A 20,137-nucleotide genomic window follows, 5' to 3' on the forward strand; every position below is an offset into this window, starting at 1 on the left:
AGAGAGGGAAATAATACACCCTGTTCAGCAGTCCTTCGGAACTTTAAGCTAGTTGGGATATTTAGTAATTGAGCAGAGTCTCATCCTGCAAGCCATCTTTTCTCTAAAGATTTTCTAATGTGTTAAATTAATTTTTAAAAAGCATTCTGAAAGTCTTGCCACAATACTGCTCTGTAAAGATTTCCTGGCTTTAGAGGGGTTCAAGTATAGCTAGAAAAATCAGAATTTTAGATCTAACTTTGGAGACTCTTTCCTGTTTGATATTATATTTTTCTGCTCTTTGAAACAACTCAGTAGGACTCTGGGAGTGAGTGGAGAGAAGATTAATTCCCCTCCCACAGGGCGATTCTTGGGGAGGTACCTCCTGTCCACACAGGCCCTTAGGTCAGGTCATTCCAAGCCCAGCAATTGAGCAGGCGCCAGTCTCAGTCTTGAGAGGTGCCAGGCCCTGGGTGAGGGCAGTGTGCAGGCATCGGCCCTATAGAAGTGGTCTGGAAGGTTCCTGTCATGGTGATGCCTGTGTAAAGGGTCAGTGTCCCTCTTGGGTTTTCCAACTGGTACTCTGGAACCTACAAATTACTGTACACGGGGCACCATATCCCTATCAGTTATGAAATGTCCTTTTGTCCACATTAGACCGGCAGGAAAAGCAGGGTTCCTTAGTGTGTAACCTAGCATAGAGGGTTGGGTCAGGGGACGAGGCCCTGAGACCCCTTGTCAGCCCTGAGGTGAGGCCACACTAATGAGCTACCTTTTGCTCTTCAGCTTCCTTCCACTGTATAGCCTGATGTGTTTTGCTACGTGAGTGTACGCCATAGGCTTGTCTCCCTGGTCTTGATCCAGTGTCTCATCTTTGCACCTCTCTCACAACTCCTATCAGAGTTTGTTTCTAATGGAAGAGGTTCACATGATAAAGAACAAACCGGCCAGTCCTCACATCAAGATAGAGATGAAAAATGCCACCTTGGCATGGGACTCCTCCCACTCCAGTACACAGAGCTCGCCCAAGCTGACCCCCAAAGTGAAAAAAGACAAGAGGGCTCCCAAGGGCAAGAAAGAGAAGTCGAGGCAGCTGCAACATACTGAGCACCAGGCGGTGCTGGCAGAGCAGAAAGGACACCTCCTCCTGGACAGTGATGAGCGGCCCAGTCCGGAAGAGGAAGAAGGCAAGCAGATCCACGCAGGGAGCATGCGTCTGCAGAGGACACTCTACAACATTGACTTAGAGATTGAAGAGGTAAGCCGCCTACCTGTGCCCTGTCCACCCACTTCACCCTGGCAGGACCCTTCCCTGAAGCAGAGTATTCTGGCCGTGAGCAGTTTTGAATCAAGAGGAGGCTGGGCTCTGATTCCGAAGTGAGCAACAGAACTAATAACTTATAAGATGCTCGCTTTACTGATAAGGAGGCGAAGCACCGAGGTGGACCTCTCTTGGCTTCTGGCGGTGGTGGCTGTGCTAATTAAATCCACTGCTGTAACCACGTGGGTTCCTTGTTAACACCACACTGTACGTCACAGAGAATTTGGCATGTAAAAGGTATTCTCAGTGTTGCCTTTTCTCTTTTTAAAATTTATTTTACACATCTGTTTGCAGGTGTGTGTACACGAGCACAGGAGCCAGTGGAGGGCAGAAGACAGTGTCAGGCTCTCTGGAGCTGGAGTTACAAGTGGTTGTGAGCCACCTGACTGATGCTCGCCCTTAGAAAAAGCAGCAAGTGCTCTTAGCCACTAAGCCATCTCTCCAGCCACAACCTTACTGTAATAAATCTTTTAAATATCAGCGAAGGGTGATTCGGGTATATAATATCATAGTTCAGCTAGTGTAGACATGGACTCTCGAGATCCTCTTAGAACACAGATTTCAGGTTGAAGACATAGGATTCAAACCATGCCTGGGAAGTAACCCTAGGCCTAGAGGACCATGTCATCTGGGGGCCCCGGGAGGACATTCACACATTCACTCAGTAGCTTTTCTTTTTTTTTTTTTTTTCTTTTTTTTGGAGCTGGGGACCGAACCCAGGGCCTTGCGGTTGCTAGGCAAGCGCTCTACCACTGAGCCAAATCCCCAACCCCTAGTAGCTTTTCTTTTAAAGTGCCAGCTTTACACTAAGTCCTACTGAAGGATTGAGAACAAACACGGCAGCAAAACTACACAGTGAGAGCCCCTTTCTGGAGTTTACGGCCCCAGTGGACAGACGCAAAGAACAAGCAAGTGACGCACATTGTGTCAGGTCGTGATGGGGACCATGCAAAGGATGGCAGCGGAGCTGGGACAGGGACTGCTGTGCTTGCGTTTTTAACACAGTGTCTAAGGAGAAGACCGCATTCAAAGGATGTGTTGGGCTTGGTAGTTCATGTCTGTAGTCTTGGTTTGGGGCACCAAACCAAGGTGATGAGGTAGATCACTATGACTCTGAAGCCAGCCCTGATACATAGCGATACCTTAACCAAAAAGGCGGTGAGAGTGGGCATGGCAGGTAAACAGTAGTTCCAGTCAGAGAGGGGAGGAGAAAGGGAAGGGGGAGAGATCCGAGGGAGCGAGTCATGAGACCGTCCAGGGGAGAGGGTCATAGCTAAAGGGCAGAAGCAGAGAGCAGAGGCTGCCCCTCAGGAGTGTGCGGTTACAGGACCAGGATGACTGCGGGAGATGACGGCTGTGAAGATGCAGAGCAGTGGGGCCGAGCCTCCCACATACGGCTCTGACTTCAGCCCGAGAGGAGAAAGGATGACAGAAGTGCCTGTGACTACCTAATGACCTGCTGGCCTCAGAACAGTGTGCAGAGAGACAGGAAGGAAAGAAGAGAGAGAACGAAGGGGCTGCCCCTCCCGTTCTAGTGCAGGAGAGAGATGGGAGAGGGATGGCGACAGCGCTGGTGAGAAAAGCTTATCTGCAGTGCTGGAGTGAAGGAGGCAACGGTGCAGCAAACAGCAGTTGGCCGGGGGCACCCTGGGCAGATCCAGGGGTGCACTAAGGAGACATCAGAGAGCTTCCTGCTCTTAGCCGTGAGCAGGTGGTCACCTGAAACTGTCTGTGTGGTTTATCAGCCACAGGCCGTTGTGGTGTTTATTTCACTCTTAGCAGCAAGCTCACTCGATGACTATTACTGATTACTGTGGCCGCCCCACTGTGCCACTAGTCAGCTCTTTTAGAAAATGGCTTCTCATACTTAACTGAAATTTACTCTTCCATTCGGTAATGGGATACTTGATTCAGTGAGGAATTCATCCTTCCTCCTGAGCTCAGAGCCCAGTGAGGGAAACAGACACAAGTTGGTTTGGAATACCGGGGCACTCGATTAGCAGATGTAGGTAGAGCTGGAACTCTGTTGCATTCTGCCTGCCCGAAGTCTGGGATCCTTCTGCACCGCTACCATAGCCTCCCTCCTTCTGTTGGGGACTCGATTACTATCACACAGGACTGCCAAGCAAATGGCTCTACTTAAAGTCAACTGTTGACCCACAGGTGGCTCACAACTAGCTCCAGTCCCAGGGGTTCTGACTCCCTCTCCTGGCCTCTGCCGGCACCAGGCACGCAAGTGGTATGTAGGCGCACATGAGGGCAAGACACATTTGGTGAATCTCCAAGTTCGAGGCCAGCCTGGTCTAAGCAGTGAGGTCTAGGATAGCCTAGGCTACATAAAGAAACCTTGTCTTGAAAAACCAAACAAACAAAATAATAAATAAAACAATAAATAAAAATTATATTAGTAAGAACTAAAATAAAATTTACAATAAAGTAATTTTAAAGAATTCTGAATTGCAAAAAAACAAAAAACCAAAAAAACTTAAAAAATAAACTCCTATACTAGCAGAGTTGATAAGCGGCTTAAACTTCCTGAAAGTGATTGTGGTGTACCATGTGTGACAGTCTTTCCAGAGGGCTTCTGTCCTGATACTGATGGACCAATGGCAGGTTCTTAGGATGAGTGGCTGGTAGTGTCTTGATGTCCTTCCTCTCTCTGTGTGCTTTGTCTAGGGCAAACTGGTTGGAATCTGTGGCAGTGTGGGAAGTGGAAAAACCTCTCTGATTTCCGCCATTTTAGGCCAGGTAAGATGTTTGTTATGTCCTCGGTATTTTCTGGTTCTGGTGTGTTGGTCCTCATCCGCCCCACTGCTGGGCACAGCCTCTCTAGCCTCCACCGTGCTGTAGGGAAGCTGCAAGACACCACTCTGTGGTGGGAAAGTGCAGTCTGAGATGTGGGAAAGCCGAGCCTGTTCAGGGATTCCGAGACCCGGGACCGTGGGGTTCTTAGACTCTTGGAAATCCAGGCGCTGCTGGGAGTCACAGAAGAGCGGAGAATGGAGTTGGAGGACCTGCAGGCTGGGGACAGTGTCTAGCCTCGAGCCGGGGTGGCGCTTGTGTATGTATGTGGTGGTGGTGGAGGAAGTGGGTGGAAGGGTGAGGGGGGAGTTCAGGCTTGTCTCAGCGGTGATTGTCCTTAGCTTGGTGGAGGCAGGCTTGGTGGTGGTTGTGGCTGGGAATGCAGAGCTCAGAGAGGGCTTCTACAGGAGAATTAAGCTGCCACTCTGTAGTCAAATGCCTTCTCCATGGCTCCCACAACAGATCTCGATGAAAGAAACAGTCCATGGTTCTAAATTAGTTTATTGGCTGGAAAATGGATGCATAACGTACCACACCCACTTTTCAGGCTGAACCTGAGATTCACCTTTTGCAGGGAGGAATGTCTGGGAAAGGAAACTTATTGGCTAAGCCCTCAGAGCCTCTAGGCACCTCATTAGCACGGAGCACTCTGTTCTCAGGAGTCTGTCAGGGAGCAGGGAGTCACCTAAGTCTCAGGTGTGTGCTCACCAGAAGCTTCCTGGCGTGGTTCCACTGTCCAGCAGAGGTGTTCTATTCTGTGTTCCTTCATTTCTCCACCTTTAACAGCCTCCTGTCTGGAAGGGTGCAGCAAGTGCCTGGTGACTGGCTAATAGACCCCCACCAGTGCCATTTGTTCACCGTCTTTTCTCATTCAGGAACTGGTTGCTGCATTCTGTATGCTAGGAGAGGAAGTAGCAGAGATGAGAGAGATGAGCAAACACCCACACTACAAATTCGAAGCGCGTTTCTCACTTGACTTAAATCCTGAGACTGTTAGTCATATAGGGAACTCACATCCAGAGGAGGCTCAGTGATCCGGATGCACAAGTACATTGTGACACAGCAAGAGGGAAATGCAGCACCGTGAGTGTGTGAGTGAGGGGAAAGGGCGAGCACGTGGAACCCAGTCACCCGAAAAGAACAGGCACCACATACAGTCAAGCAAGCTTGACTTAGATGCGGGTGAAGACGGCCATGCAGATGGTACCACTTCCTGGCAGGTGTGGTCTTCTGAACTCTGTTCACCCTGTTGAGGACAGTGGGACCCGTGAGTTGGGGACAGTTTCCTGGTCTTGCTCGGTAGTGTGTTGTGGTCCTCCTAGAGCACGGGGCTGTGTTCCTCTTTGTCTGGTTCCCGGGCTCAGCAAAGGGTCTTTGCGAACAGTAAAACACACGTCATGTGTGATGGTGTTCACAAGGGCAAGCCTATTTGTCAAGTATCCATGCACTCACCAATGAGACTTGGCTTCACAGCGTTGGCATCCTTAACCCAAACAGGTGTCTACTGTTGGTATTAAAAAGAACCATGATACCAAGTGGTGTATTCATTGGTATCAAACTGTGATAGAAAACGCATCAAGGGGCCAGAGAGATGGCTTAGCAGTTAACAGCACTGACTGCTCTTTCAGGGAACCCACATTTAATTCCCAGCACCCACATGACAGCTCACAACTGTCTGTAACTCCAAGATCTGAGAGACATATTCTCACAGACATACGTTTAGGCAAAACCACCAAGGCACATAAAATAAAAATAGATAAATCATTTAAAAAATGAAAAACAAAAACAAAAAGCTTTTGGGCTGGAGAGATGGCTCAGTGGTTAAGAGCACTGACTGCTCTTCCAGAGGTCCTGAGTTCAAATCCCAGCAACCACATGGTGGCTCACAGCCATCTGTAATGAGATCTGATGCCCTCTTCTGGTGTGTCTGAAGACAGCGACAGTGTACTCATATACATAAAATAAATCTTAAAAAGAAAGACAAGGAGACACATCAAAGCTATGCCTCCTCACGCAGCCTCTTCATGTGGGAAGGAAGGAAACTCTGCAGTCATTATTTGGATGCTGTTCCCATTAGTAGATATCTCACCTGAAATTCTGTTCCCTCTCTTACTCACTTCACAGAAGCAGCCAAATTGGCCACCCTCGCTGTGAGGCAGGTTCTGGCTACAAATTTTTATGGCACCATCCCCAGGAAACTCCGAAAAGAGGCTTTCTTGCTTGCTGTATTATTGATCACGGTTCTCTAGAGGAACAGATCTGATAAAATAAATGTATACATACATACATTCATATGTATTATATAACATATATAATACAAATATATGTTTATGTTATATCATAGTATAACATATATGTATGTATGGATTTGTTAGAATGGCTTACAGGCTGTGCTCCGTTTGGCTAGTCTAACAATCACTAGCTCCTGACAGTGCCAAGCTTCTAGCAGCTTTTCAGTCCACCAGGCTGGATGTCTCAGTGATCTTCAGTCTACATTGAAATTCTGAAGTAAGTTCTAATACCAGCAAAATAATGCTGCAGCAGGAGGATAAAATAACTCAACAACAGGGAAAAAGTAAGAGTTTCCTTATTCCATGTCCCTTTGTGTGGCTTACCACCAAAAGCGTGCCTGGTGATCCAGATGTAGAGTGGGTCTCCAGCCCCTCAGTGATCTAGGTTTAGAGTAAGTCTTTGTACCTCAAATGATCCAGTCAAGAAAATCCCCAACAAGTGTTCTGGCTGCTTGGGTTTTGGTTGATTCCAGATGTTGTCAAGCTGATAACCAAGGTCACCCATTGTAAGCCCACCTCTTGTCAACCTGACACATACTTACATCTTATGTCATGCTTACTTTCCACAGAAAAAACAATAACTAGGTCATAAGTTTGCATATCAGGATGTAACTATCCCACGTATAATCTCAAACTACATATTTTATAGTAGGTGGTGATATTGTTGAGGAATCTTGGCCTTTTTTTTCTTGTCTCAAGTTTATTTGTAAAAACAGCATAGATACTAGTCATCTGTAAATAGTGTGTAGGTAGGTGTGTCACAGCAGTCCGTCTGTCTTCACACTGGCAGGAGCCTTTTCTATGGGGCCTTTACAGGGGCCTAGGCACCTTTGGGAGCCTGGGCCTTAGCTGGAGCTCTGGCCTCTGCCTTGGTTTGAACCTTGGGCTTTGGTTGGCAGAGCCTATGACCCTTGGCCATGTAGCTTCGAATCCTCTTTCCAAGCTTGGAGTGAGCAATGAAAGCCAGATGGGTTTGCAGCTGGGGCCCTTTGGCATCTTGGGCTTGAGAGCCTTAGGCTTTATATGGGTCTTCATGGCCTCTGCATATGCACTCATTGCCTTGGCATTGTTTGCCTTGGCATTGTTGTCCTGCATCTTTTTCAGGCCTTTCTTACTATGCTTCTTGGCAAAGCACATGTTCCTCAGGAACTTGGGGTCAACCCCCTTAAGAGATTCGTATCTTTGTGACTGGGATTTCTTTTTTTTTTTTTTTTTTTTTTTTTTTTTTTGGTTCTTTTTTTTTTCGGAGCTGGGGACCGAACCCAGGGCCTTGCGCTTCCTAGGTAAGCGCTCTACCACTGAGCTAAATCCCCAGCCCCTGTGACTGGGATTTCTTGATGCCGTTTCTGTGTCATTTGTGGGTCTGGTTGTGTGTAATGTGGTTCTTGGACTTGGCCTTGTCTGCACAGTAACCTGCGGCTCCCGCAACTCCTGGGACCAGAAAAGAAAGAGGAATCTTGGTCTTTTACTGTCTTTTAACAAGTGTGATAACTGTTGATACTAACTCAGTATTATATTACATGAGGAAGAAATGAAGAACATATATCATTTAATGTACATGTATACACATAATACATACATTCTTAACAGAACAGAAACACCCATGTCATTTACAGTCCAAGCTTTAGCAAGTAATCACATGATCTTGGAGGCAATCAAACGACCCTTCACACCTAAGGATCACCCTTAGGATGACCTAAGACCATCCTGTATATCGGATATTTACAGTATGACTCGTAACATTAGCAAAGTTACAGTTATGAAGTAGCAAAGGAAATAATTTTATGGCTGGGGGTCAACACAACAGGAAAGAACTCTACTAAAGGGCTACAGCATTAGGATGGTTGAGAACCAGACTTAACTGGTATTTATAACTACTTTTCTGTACTTTCTGTGTTTTCTTCACCCTCAGCAAGCATCTCAGAAGGTTTTGGCTCTTTTCCTGGAGGAATGACCCTTCCTAAAGGGTCTGGGCCCTTTCTTATTCCATTGGTTTAAAACACAGGACACGGTAACAAAAGAAGCCCTAAAAGAGTCCCTGCACTTCAGCTAATCTTTCTTACGTCAGTTGTGGAGAGGCAATCCAATTTCTTCTTGGTGATTTGGATCAATCACCGCCCTTAATACTGTTGTTTCTTTCTTGGCCTGTTGGCCTATAACACTGATATTTCTTTCTTAGCCTGTTGGCTTGAGAGTATCAGAAGCCCACAGTGGCCACGAAGAAGTCTGAGCTTCCTGGCAGGAGCCACATCCCCTGGAACCAAACTTCTAGGCCACCAGAACCAAAGGTCTCCAAAACAGAATTTGAAATTTACCTAATAGGTCTGAATGATTATTAGAGGGTGACTTAAAGCATATGCCTACTTATGGAGAACCCTGACCCAGGTCCTTAGCCTATTTCAGCCTAATTGGTACTGTGTCTTCAAAAGGCCATTCAGTTATTCTGTCAGGCCAGATGCTTCAGGATGGTGGGGAACATGGTAAAACCAGTAGATTCCATGAACCTGTGCCCACTGTTCCACTTTTCCAGCTGTGAAGTAAATTCCTTGGTCAAAGCAATGCTGTATGGAATACTATAATGATAGGTAGGCATTCATGTTATCCTTGGGTAGTGGTTTAGCAGAGCATTATGGGTAGGAAAGGCAAATCTATAACCAGAATAAGTTTCTGTTCTGGTAATGACAAACGTTGACCCTTTTCTCACAGGAAGAGATCCAGTGTAGTTAACCTATTACCAGGTCACTGGCTGGTCACCCCAGAGAATGGTGCCTATTGGGGGTGGTCAGTGTTACTGGCAAATCTGCTGCTTACCTACAGCTGTAGGCAGGTCAGCCTTGGTGAGTGGCTGTCTATGTTGTTCATGCATAATGTTTTAGTTACTGTTGTGTTGCTGTGAACAGATAACATGATCAAGATAACAACTTTTACAAAAGAAAACATTGGAGGAGAGACACCTGAGAGGAGGGAACCTTAAGATTGGACTGTGGGCAGACCTGTTGGGCATTTTCTTAATTACTAATTGGTGGGGGAAGGCCCAGGCAATTGTGGGTGGTGTCATCCCAAGCTGATGGTCCTGGGTTTATAAGAAAGCTGACTGAGCATGCCATGGGAAGCAAGTCAGTAAGCAGCCCCCTCCATGGCCTCTACATCAGCTCTGCCTCCAGGCTGCTCTTCTTTTTTTTTTTTGGTTCTTTTTTTTGGAGCTGGGGACTGAACCCAGGGCCTTGCGCTTCCTAGGCAAGCGCTCTACCACTGAGCTAAATCCCCAACCCCCAGGCTGCTCTTCTTGACTTCTTCTCCTGACTTACTCTGATGATGAACAGTGCTACGGAACTATAAGCAGAATAAACCCTTTCTTCCCCACGTTTCTTTAGTCGTGGTGTTTCATCACAGCAATAGAAACCCTAGCTAAGATAAAACATAGAGTTGTGGTATTTGGCGTTTGCCCTGGTTTTCAGGATTAGTCCAGTATTTCCTCACTATGACCCTCTTCCTCATTTCTGAAATAGTAATATATATTCTGTGCCATTTTATGTTAGAAGCATGCGATCTACTTTTTTTTTTTTTTTTTTTTTGGTTCTTTTTTTTTTTCGGATCTGGGGACCGAACCCAGGGCCTGCACTTCCTAGGTAAGCGCTCTACCACTGAGCTAAATCCCCAACCCCTGCGATCTACTTTTTATTTTAATTTTACATGGGTTAAGAGATTGCTTTGAGTCTCAGAAGAGACTGTGGACTTTTATGCATTCTAGAAACTGTGAAAGACTGTGTGTACTTTTGACGATGGACTAACTGCATTTTGCATGGTGATATGGCTACTAGCTTATGGGGGTTGGGGGCAATGAGTGGAATGTGGTGGTTTGAATGAAAATGGCCCCCACGGGCTCTTATGTTTGAAGGCGACATATATCAAGTTGACATAAAACTGTCCTGAACACTGACTGTCTGACGTTAAAGCTTTTATTAGATGGCTCTTCATTCTCAGCTTTGCTGACTGAAACACACTTCTCTCCCTTGGGATGTTTCCATATCTGCTGGCAGCTCTCCATGGCAGATACTCCATGGTGCTGGCATCTTCAACATTTTTGGGTCTCCAATAGAATTCATGTTTCACCTCTACAGCTTGACACAATGGCTCCTCTGGGACTCCATGCAGACACTTCTCAGACACATAGCTGGCCTCAGTGGGTGTCCTTAACCGGGAAGATGGCAGAACCTCTTTACAGTTATATCTTCCTTGACTCTAAACCCAGAACCTGCCAAAGTCTCCACTTGTATCGGCCCCCCTCATGGATTACATTTACAGAAGCCTTCCATGTTGATGGCTTCTCTTGCTGCTTTGGCAGGATTAGCTGGGTGGGCCTTGCTCTGAGGTCACCATTCCCTTCATTCCATCGAACACTTGACCTTTCTTTAGCTTCTCATTTCCTTTAACACAGTGCTTGGTTCCAGCATCACACTTCCTGGTGCTCCTCTTCTGCTTTCTGTGCAGTCTGTATTTCTCTTTACCCAGCTTGTTCTTCTTTTTTCACTGTGGATCTGCATAAGTGGTCACTAATAACCATGTGACATGGTCAGTACTGAGCTTTCTGAAGTTTCTTCTGCCAATGACATTAGTCCAAAACTCTTCTCTTATCCTCTGGCAGAATCTTACAACAATAGCAAAAACAAAACAGAACAAAACAAAACACGTCCAGCCACTGTCTTTGCTAAAATACCACACGGATGGTCTCTAATAGTCCCCTACCGGCAACCTTTGAGCTGAGCATCCGTAGTCTACGTTGCTCTCAGCACCACTGTTTTCCATGCGCACGTAGCCCATTAAGCCCTGCTTACAGCATTCAGCTGCTCTCCTAAACCAAAGCCTACCATACTTCTCGAGCAGCATGGCTGTGCCTACCACAGCAGTGCCCAGCACCTACCACCTTCTGTCTAAGCCACTGTTCTGCTGTGAAGAGACATCACGACAGAGGCAACTCTGACAAAAGAAAACATTCAGTTGGAGGCTGGCTGACAGGGCCAGAGGGTCAGTCCATAGTCATCATGGTAGGAAGCACACCAGCCAACAGGCAGGGATGGGAGTGAGAGCTTACATCCTGATAGGCAGACAGGCAGTCAGGCAGAGACACTGGGCTGCTGTGGGTTATTGAAACCTCAAAGTCCACTCTCAGTGGCACACCTCCTAACCCTTTCCCTTTCTATTAATTGGCCACCAAGTATCCAAACATATTAGCTTATGGCACTATTGTCACTCAAACCACCACACATAGCCTCCATCACTGCTGCTAGGGCTGCTTTGTTCATAGACCCAGTTGGCTGTGACAGGGGTGGCTAGGAAGGCTGGCTGTTGACAGAATAGGTGGTCCTCTTATTGATTATTGAACTCCTCTGCCGAAGTCAAGGTTTGGTGAGCATTTACATGGGACACAAGTATCTTCATATCCTTTGCCCATTGGACACTTTCCACTTCTCCAAATGATGATGATCTTGATCATCTACTACTACTACTACTACTACTACTACTACTACTACTACTACTACTACTACTATTACTACTACTTCTTCTTCTTCTTCTTCTTCTCCTCCTCCTCCTCCTTCTCCTCCTTCTTCTTCTTCTAAAGATTTATTTATTATATATAAGTACACTGTAGCTGTTTTCAGACACACCAGAAGAGGGTATCAGATCTCATTACAGATGGTTGTGAGCCACCATGTGGTTGCTGGGAATTGAACTCAGGACCTCTGGAAGAGCAGTCAGTGCTCTTAACCGCTGAGCCATCTCTCCAACCCCCAAATGTTCTTCTTAACATTTTAAATCATGTCCTTTCCAAGCCCCTGATCATCCAGCTAACCCATTGGATATAGCTCATGAAAAATAAATTACACTTTTGGCCACTTTTCCTTCTAGGCAAAATACACAACCATGTATCTTGCCCATTGTGGGTATTTCCCTTTAGTTTCTTTCAGGGTTGTCACAGAAAGGGGTTGTGAAACTACAGTTGTCAGTTTCTGAGTGGCGCCTGTATAATGTGCCAAGCCACCAGTAAAATAGGTCCCAGGCTTCTGTCTTTTAGTCAGTTAATCATAGGGCACACCCCATGAGGCTATAGATGCATGCTTGTGAGCAGAAGGCATTGTAATGGAAATACAAACCATTGATGTAACTTGGTTGTGCCTGCAGGGCCTGCTCAGGCCTACTCACATATCTACCACTTCCATCCGGTAATGGACTGCTGCTATGCATGTCCTACTTCATGACTTGTTGGGTCAGAGAACACCCAGTTCATGATCAACAGCTCAGTTGCACTGTCAAATGTCCCTTTTCTACTAAGCCCCATAGCAGGCCAAGAGCGGTCTCTCCAAGGCAGAGGGATGGTAGAGCTTTGCTCCAAAATACCAAGGGGCTCCTCTGTGATTTACCTACAAGGGCCTGCCAAAGGCCCCAGACAGCATTTCTGTCTGCCACTGCCTCCTCAGGCACCGTTAGGTTTGCTGGATTATATAGTTCCAGGGCTAGAGCAGCTTAGAGCTGTTGAAGAGCCTCCTCCTGTCCCAGGCCCCACCCAGCTAGCAGCTTCCCAAGTCACTTGGTAAATGGGCCTGAGTAGCACATCCAAGTGAGGAATGTGCTGTCTCCAGAACCCTAATAGGCCCCCTGTCACGGTTGCTCTTCTGTTGCCGTGAAGAGACACCATGACCAAGGTGGCTTGTGGAGGAGACATTTTACTGGGCTTGCATTTTCACAGACTGAGTCCGTGACCAGCAGGAGCATGGCCCAGGCGGGCAGGTCTGGGGGTAGAGCAGTAGCTGAGAGCCGTGCCCTGATCCTCAAACACAAGGCACATAGTCAGCTTACCTCTAACTAGCTTACAGATAAACGAGACTCAGACTATGGTCGTTTGTTGGCTTTGACAGTTACTGGGGGTAACTCTTAACCTACTCTTCTAACTGCTGGCTTGGCTACCCCTCCTCCCCCCAACAAACGGTGTGCCTCAGCAACTTGCTGTTTCACCTGGATATGCCTCATGGTCCATCTCCCCTCTTGTAGGCTTCTCCTCTCTCCTCCTTCCTCCTCCTCCTCCTCTCATCTCTCACCCCCAATCAGCTCACTCCAAACCCAGCTACCTCTAATCCCTCCAGTAAGTCAGTAAGTTCTTTGAACTAAGTTAGGAAACTGGGCTGGAAAGTTAATATATCCTCAAGGTAAAACTGTGTCCAGTAAGTCAGTAAGTTCTTTGAACTAAGTTAGGAAACTGGGCTGGAAAGTTAATATATCCTCAAGGTAAAACTGTGAAGGTATACTGTTGGCTTTGCCAGCAAAAGCAAATTACTTCTTGTCCTTACGGACGGGAAAAGGGCGTTTGCTAGATCAGTAGTTACATACCAAGTAGCGGCAGATGTATTAGTCTGGTCAAGTAAAGACACATCTGGCACAGCAGCAGTCACTACCTGATTGAATTTTCGGTACGTCGACAGTCATTCTCCGCAGTCTAGCTGTCTTCTGCGTGGGCCAGATCAGAGCATTAAGAGATGTGGGAACTGCATCGTTCACGGTCTTACAGTGGCACTTATTTCTGTTGCTTCTTCAAGGATACAGTATTTCTTTCTTGGGAACATGGTAACTTTAAGGACCCTGTGAATTATCTTACCCTAAAAGTCCCTTTTCCCTCTGCTGCCTGTTACAGGTCAGGCTGTGTGCACATCATTTTCCCCTTGGTGATTCTGTGTTGCTAGGCGGACCGTGTTTCTCCTGGCCCAGTAAGCCCAGTGCATTAATTTCATCCAATCCAACATAGCATCTCCAGTCCTAGGGTCTGGTACAGAAAAAACAGCGTTGAAAGGTCTTTGGTCTGTGGTATGTAGGTACAGAAATACCTACAAGAATGCAGGTGCCTCCCCGCCCCCACGCAGGGGCTCAGAGAACCCACTGAAGTGAATGCCTCCATGGGTAGAAAGGAAGGGTTTGGGAGGATCAAACTGTCAAGACTATCTGGGTGAGGTAGAGAGGGCAGAAAGAAGAGCAAAAACGTCAGAAAAACAGATTTTATATGACTGTCAGCAGAGTGGGAGGCTTTGAGCTGGCCAGAGGCAAAAACTTCTTCCATGCCTTGTGTGTGGGCTGCCACCAGAGTGTGGCCCACGTTAGGGTAGCAAATGATCTGGTCAAGAAAATCTCTAACAGATGTGCTCAGGTACTCGGGTTTTTAGTTATTCCAGATATAGTCAAGTTGACAGCCAAGAATGGCCGTCAGAGTTATACTTTTGCAGTGACATCAATTTACTGTTAGAGAGTAAGTAACAGCTGTGGGTGGCTGAGTGCGGGCTGTGTGCGCAGTCATACTGTGAATTGTGCTAGGCTCCCTTCTCACATAATAAGCGTAGCATCCGTGTTCTTTGTTGCTGTAAGCTGTCTTCAGAAGAGATGTGCGATCCAAAAAAGTCCAACCAAGAAAACGTCCTAGAAACAGCCAAAGCTTTAGACCCCTCTGTTCTCCATCGACAGTGTGGGTGCTGTGTGTTGGTTTGGGGCGATGTTCTGATTTACACCACTGGGTCGTGTCTGTCTCCCTAGATGACGCTTTTGGAGGGCAGCATTGCCGTCAGTGGGACCTTTGCTTACGTGGCCCAACAGGCCTGGATTCTCAACGCCACGCTGAGAGACAACATTCTCTTTGGGAAGGAATTTGATGAAGAGAGGTGAGATATGTTTGGTTTCTGCCATCTTTGTTTGTGTGTGTGAGAGAAGGTAGCCCATCCTTTGGTAGCCTTTTTTTTTTTTTTTTTTATAACTAAGTGTCTAATTTTCTGTGACTTTGTGTCCTTCAGATACAACTCAGTGCTGAACAGTTGCTGCCTGCGGCCTGACTTGGCCATTCTCCCCAACAGCGACCTGACTGAGGTACGAGCCTTCTGCCCTTGACGGGCCACTGTAGCACAGGTAGCAGGGAAGGCTTTGGAGGGCTTTGCAAGAACATGGCAGAATCCCGTCCTCTCGGACAGCCCGTCCTCGGACAGATCCACACGGGGAGCTGTTTCCACTGAGCTGTTCTAGTAGTGAAGCATTTGTTGAGCAGTGCAAGGATGTCGGCTCTGCTTCTTGTAGGTATTTCTGTACCTACATACCACAGACCAAAGAGCGTTTCGTACGCCGCGCAGATCTTCAGCTTGTCTACCCCACTGCAATTCCAAACGTTTCGTCTTGTTTTTGCTCCGCTTAAATATGTTTTTTATCAGAGCATAGTGGTGCCTGCCTTTAGTCTCAGAACTTGGGAAGCAGAGGCAGGCAGAGGCATCCTGGTCTACATACCGGGTTCCAGGGCTGTTGAGACGCCGCCTGAGAGGTGGGGGTGGTGGAAAGAAACGCATAGATGGCTTTGAAACTGCAAGTCAAACAAAAACAAGTACACGCTGAGGTCTTTCTGAGGTTCCACTGCCTTCTACCAGATAGAGAGAGCCTTAGCGTTCTCTCTCCTGTGCTGAGCAGTCTCGGAGCACTGCCTCAGGGCCCGCTGTGTGCTTCCTTGGTGATGCTTCTCTCCTGTGACCTGTCCCGTGGTCTCTGGGTCTGGTGCTTTTGCTTAGCTGACTTCAGTTGAACCCTCAATTCAGTTTTGGTAATGGGTTAATTAGTTCCTGTGTTCTCAACTCTTGGTCTCCAGATCAGTGGCATCAGTACCACTTGGGAACTTGTTAGAAATGCATCGTTAGGGTATACTCATGAGCATTCCGTTATAATAACCTCTGCAGGTCATTCTGATACATACCAGCTTCGAGAACCTCTGATCAATAGCATGCATATATATATATATATATGCATATGTATATATATGCATATGTATATATATATATGCTTATATATGTATATGCTTTTATTCTAAGGATAACACTTTAAAGAGCAGCAGAACACCAGGTAGCGTTTGACGATTGAATGACTCATTTGTTCAGACAGTGGCATCTCTCAGGTGTGTGTGTGTGACACCCTCTGTGGTTGTCCAGTGTTTAGACTATAAAGGAGTAGGACGGTAGTTTGTGTGAGTAAGAAGCTTTCAGTTAAGGGAACAAGAGAGCCAGATAAACGGGCACAGAGTAGAAGGGCCGTCTTTTGTGGATAGAGTTAGAAGAGGGTGGAAGAATGTCCCAGGAGAGATGATGCAGGCACCGTGTAGAAAAAGGCATGGCGTCGTGTGGGTTCGTAATTTACACGTTTTAAATCTCAGGGTACCTGTGTTTAGATTCTTTCAGGGTTCTTAAAGAGTTTTAGGCAAGGGTGCTGTTTGTTTTACGACGTTCTTCAGGTAGAAGAGGGGGACCCGGGGCAGTGTCAAAGCCACGTGGATGTCTGATTGGCACTTTGACGGTTGTAGGGCGACTTCCTCAGTCCTCGAGGGTTCACGATGGCAGGTTGTGTAGGCTTCGGGAAGGGAGAGGAAGATGACTGGGGTGCCCGTTAAACACTGCTCTGGACTTAAGGTAGAGGCTTTCCTTTGCTTTCCTTTTGGGTTCATAGATTGGAGAGCGAGGAGCCAACCTGAGTGGTGGGCAGCGCCAGCGAATCAGCCTTGCTCGAGCCCTGTACAGTGACAGAAGCATCTATATCTTGGATGATCCCCTCAGTGCCTTAGATGCCCATGTGGGCAACCACATCTTCAACAGTGCTATCCGGAAGCGTCTCAAGTCTAAGACGGTCCTGTTTGTCACACACCAGTTACAGGTATGGTACCTCTCTCTCCTAGGCTGCCCACGTGGGCTTGGTAAAGAGGCGGGCTTGGGCCAGAGGTTCCTAGAGGTAACTTTCCATCTCCTCAGCAAACAGCCAGTGTAGCAGTCCTTCAGTTGGCCACCTGAATCGGGGGTCCCCGGAACACTCTGGTCCTGCAGTAGATCTACAGGTTAAAAGCATTCGGAAGCGAGTTAGTCATAGAAAGCACCGAGATGGCATCTGTGGATGAGAAGCACAGTTTGTACCTTCTCCCCATCAATCACAACACGCAGACCTTTCAGAAATTCACTTAAGACTTTAGCTGTCAGGGGTTGGGGATTTAGCTCAGTGGTAGAGCGCTTGCCTAGGTGTCCGAGCTGTCAGCCTAAGTTTGGGGGCCCAGTTTCCCTTTTTGTAAGTTTTATCTACTTCTCCGTGCAGTGAAAGGATTTGAATTGGTTAATTTATTTGAGACACTTGCTGATTATCTATGACTGTGTGTGGCTCTTGATTTGTAGACTAGGCTGGCTCACCCACCTCTTCCTCCTGAGTGTGGGGTCAAAGGTTTGGGCCACCACCCTCAGCCAGGATTTAAACTGTAATGGGAGCCTTGTGCAGCTCCTTCATCAGAATGTTGTAGAGACTTTATCTGATTCTGTCCTGGGGTTTCTACCCTGCCTTTGACCATTTAGTTCCTGGATAAAAGACACACTCAACCCTTATTTACAGTAAGCCTTAGTCAGCACAAGAGCTGGGCAGATGTGCCCTCTGTGCCACTAGAATCTAATTCCTATTGGTATCCCCGAGTTATTACTTCTGTGTTTCATCCGGGCTGCTCTTGACTCTAGTTGTCCAGCCCTCAGGATGGCATTTTCACGACTCACCTACCCCATGGCAGCTTCTCTCTCCTACCTTCTTCTCTTCCTCCTGTTGTTCTCCCCTGCTCTTAAGCCCAGGAACCCCAGACCCCACCGATGCCTAATCAGCTCAGCTGTTGGCTGTCAGAATCTTTATTCGCCAATCAGAAATAACTTGGGGACAAGGTCTATGTGTGGACTCTCATGTCTCTGAGACAACAGGTCTTGGGGCCCTCACTTGACATTACAATGGATAGCAGAAGACCAATCGTCAACATCAGAAGACATAAGAAATACTGTCTGCCCTGTATCGTAGGGCACAGTAAACTAAAGCTAAGGGTCTCTCAGTCTTGATACTGTAGACTGCCAATTCGTTGTTTGGTGGGGAGCGGTCTGCCGTACACATTCAGGTCCTGGTCCACTCTACCCTGGTGATGTCTTATATTGACAACCTATGTTGTCAGACGGACGGCCAAGGCATCTCTGGTTGAGACTCACTGAGTTAAGACTGGATGTCTGCACGCATTTGCATGAGCATCTGCAATTTTGTGTTTTCTCACCATTGTCTCCAGTACCTGGTCGATTGTGATGAGGTGATCTTCATGAAAGAAGGCTGTATCACAGAGAGAGGTACCCACGAGGAGCTGATGAACTTAAATGGAGACTACGCTACCATTTTTAATAACCTGTTGCTGGGAGAGACACCCCCGGTCGAGGTAAGGCTTACTGGGTTTGTGCGTCTCATTTCTACCCAGGGAGCCATGATGACACGGAAGCCGGAAGAGCTCGGTGTAACAGCCTGTGGTTCCCAGGACCACACTGCTGTGCCGTGTTCACCTGCTCCTTCTCCTGTGGGAGAGCAGGATGAGGAGCTGGTGAGGACCGGAGAGGTTGCGCATCAGCATGTGGTCACGGCTTCGCTCCTCAAGCTGACTAAAGCAGTGTGAGGCTCTCTTTGGACATACAAGTGAACAAGGTGTCAGGGAAGGGAGTTAAATACTGTGTGTGTTTGGAAACGACCCATGGTATCTCAGATCCTGATTTGGCACTTAGGGTACTAGGTTAAATAGATACTATCTCATTAGACATTTTATTAGTTATGTGGTCAAATACAGCCCTTTCCCACTCTTAGAAAACTGGGGCTCAGGTGAGCTAAGCAGCTTGCCGATAAGGATAGTCTGGTTCTCCAGTTCTTTGTGTTTGCGTCCACCTCCTGTGCCACCCAGAGGGGCCAGCTTTCAGTGCGTCATCACACAGGCTCCAAGAATTCAGAATTCAGCATGGAGCAGTCCCAGAGGCGATGCTTCCTTCCTGGCAACATCCCACTCTCCTCGGGTCCCGAGAGCGATGTAGGCGGGGCTTTGAGCTTCCTTGTTGCTTGCCAGGTCACTTTGAGGTTTGCGCAGGACGTTACTGGGACCTCCGCTCTTGTCTTACCTCAGCGGTTCACTTTTGCATAACTGGTTTGATAGGCTTTTTGATAGACCCCCCCGCCTTGCTGGGATCACCAATGACTTCCCAAGAGACACTGTGATAGAGATTTAAGTTCTATGGTCTGCTATGACTTCTGGGAAGCTTTGCCCTCTTCGGATTGTTGCCTTGTTCTTGTAAACTTGGAGAGGAAATTCAGAGGGAGAGAAGCTAAAATACTGGATTGTCCAAGGAGCGAAGAATAGGTCCTGAACAGATGGATGTTTAGCTGGAGAGAATGCTTTCTGAATGTCACTCAGGGCCAGCCGGATGCTTCAGTGGTAGGAGTCCAGCGGGCGGCTTCAGTGGACACTGGCACTGGCTTTGTGAGCCTGGCCACCTGAGTTCAGGTCCCAGAACCCACAAAGTTGTCTTCTGATCTCCACTTGTGCACCGTAGCACGTGTTCCCTGATATGTACATCATAGTGGCTGCTTACAGTTGTCGCGTTTGGTAATGTGTAATACTACCCAGTGCTTATCCCAGTAAGTGGTCCACAGATTACGGGAATGTTATTTCAGACAGTGCATTCACTCCCGTACTGTACTAAATATATTTAAAGCCTTAGATTCTGTCCCAGATTCAGCTCTCTAGAGATTTCATACTTTAAATTTTTCATTGTGTGTTTAGAAAGTCTAGTTGGTAAGCCTGCTGGATTGTGTTTGCGTCCACCTCCTGTGCCACCCAGAGGGGCCAGCTTTCAGTGCTGTATCATGTAAA

General features: G+C 47.2%; 1 protein-coding gene across 7 annotated transcripts in view; it reads left to right on the top strand.

Moving 5' to 3' along the window:
- The window catches only part of Abcc5 (ATP binding cassette subfamily C member 5), a 96,081-nt gene that overhangs the window by 44,032 nt on the left and 31,912 nt on the right, over nucleotides 1-20,137 (top strand). For 3 of the 7 annotated variants that reach the window (XM_039087904.2, NM_053924.1, XM_017597849.3), the window contains 6 exon segments: nucleotides 881-1,237; nucleotides 3,977-4,048; nucleotides 14,965-15,089; nucleotides 15,219-15,291; nucleotides 16,900-17,103; nucleotides 18,521-18,664. In XM_039087904.2, the coding sequence (XP_038943832.1) occupies nucleotides 881-1,237; nucleotides 3,977-4,048; nucleotides 14,965-15,089; nucleotides 15,219-15,291; nucleotides 16,900-17,103; nucleotides 18,521-18,664 (975 nt within the window). 7 annotated transcript variants of the gene reach the window in all.

The sequence above is a fragment of the Rattus norvegicus genome, chromosome 11 (assembly GCF_036323735.1).
Source record: "Rattus norvegicus strain BN/NHsdMcwi chromosome 11, GRCr8, whole genome shotgun sequence".
NCBI lineage: Eukaryota > Metazoa > Chordata > Mammalia > Rodentia > Muridae > Rattus > Rattus norvegicus.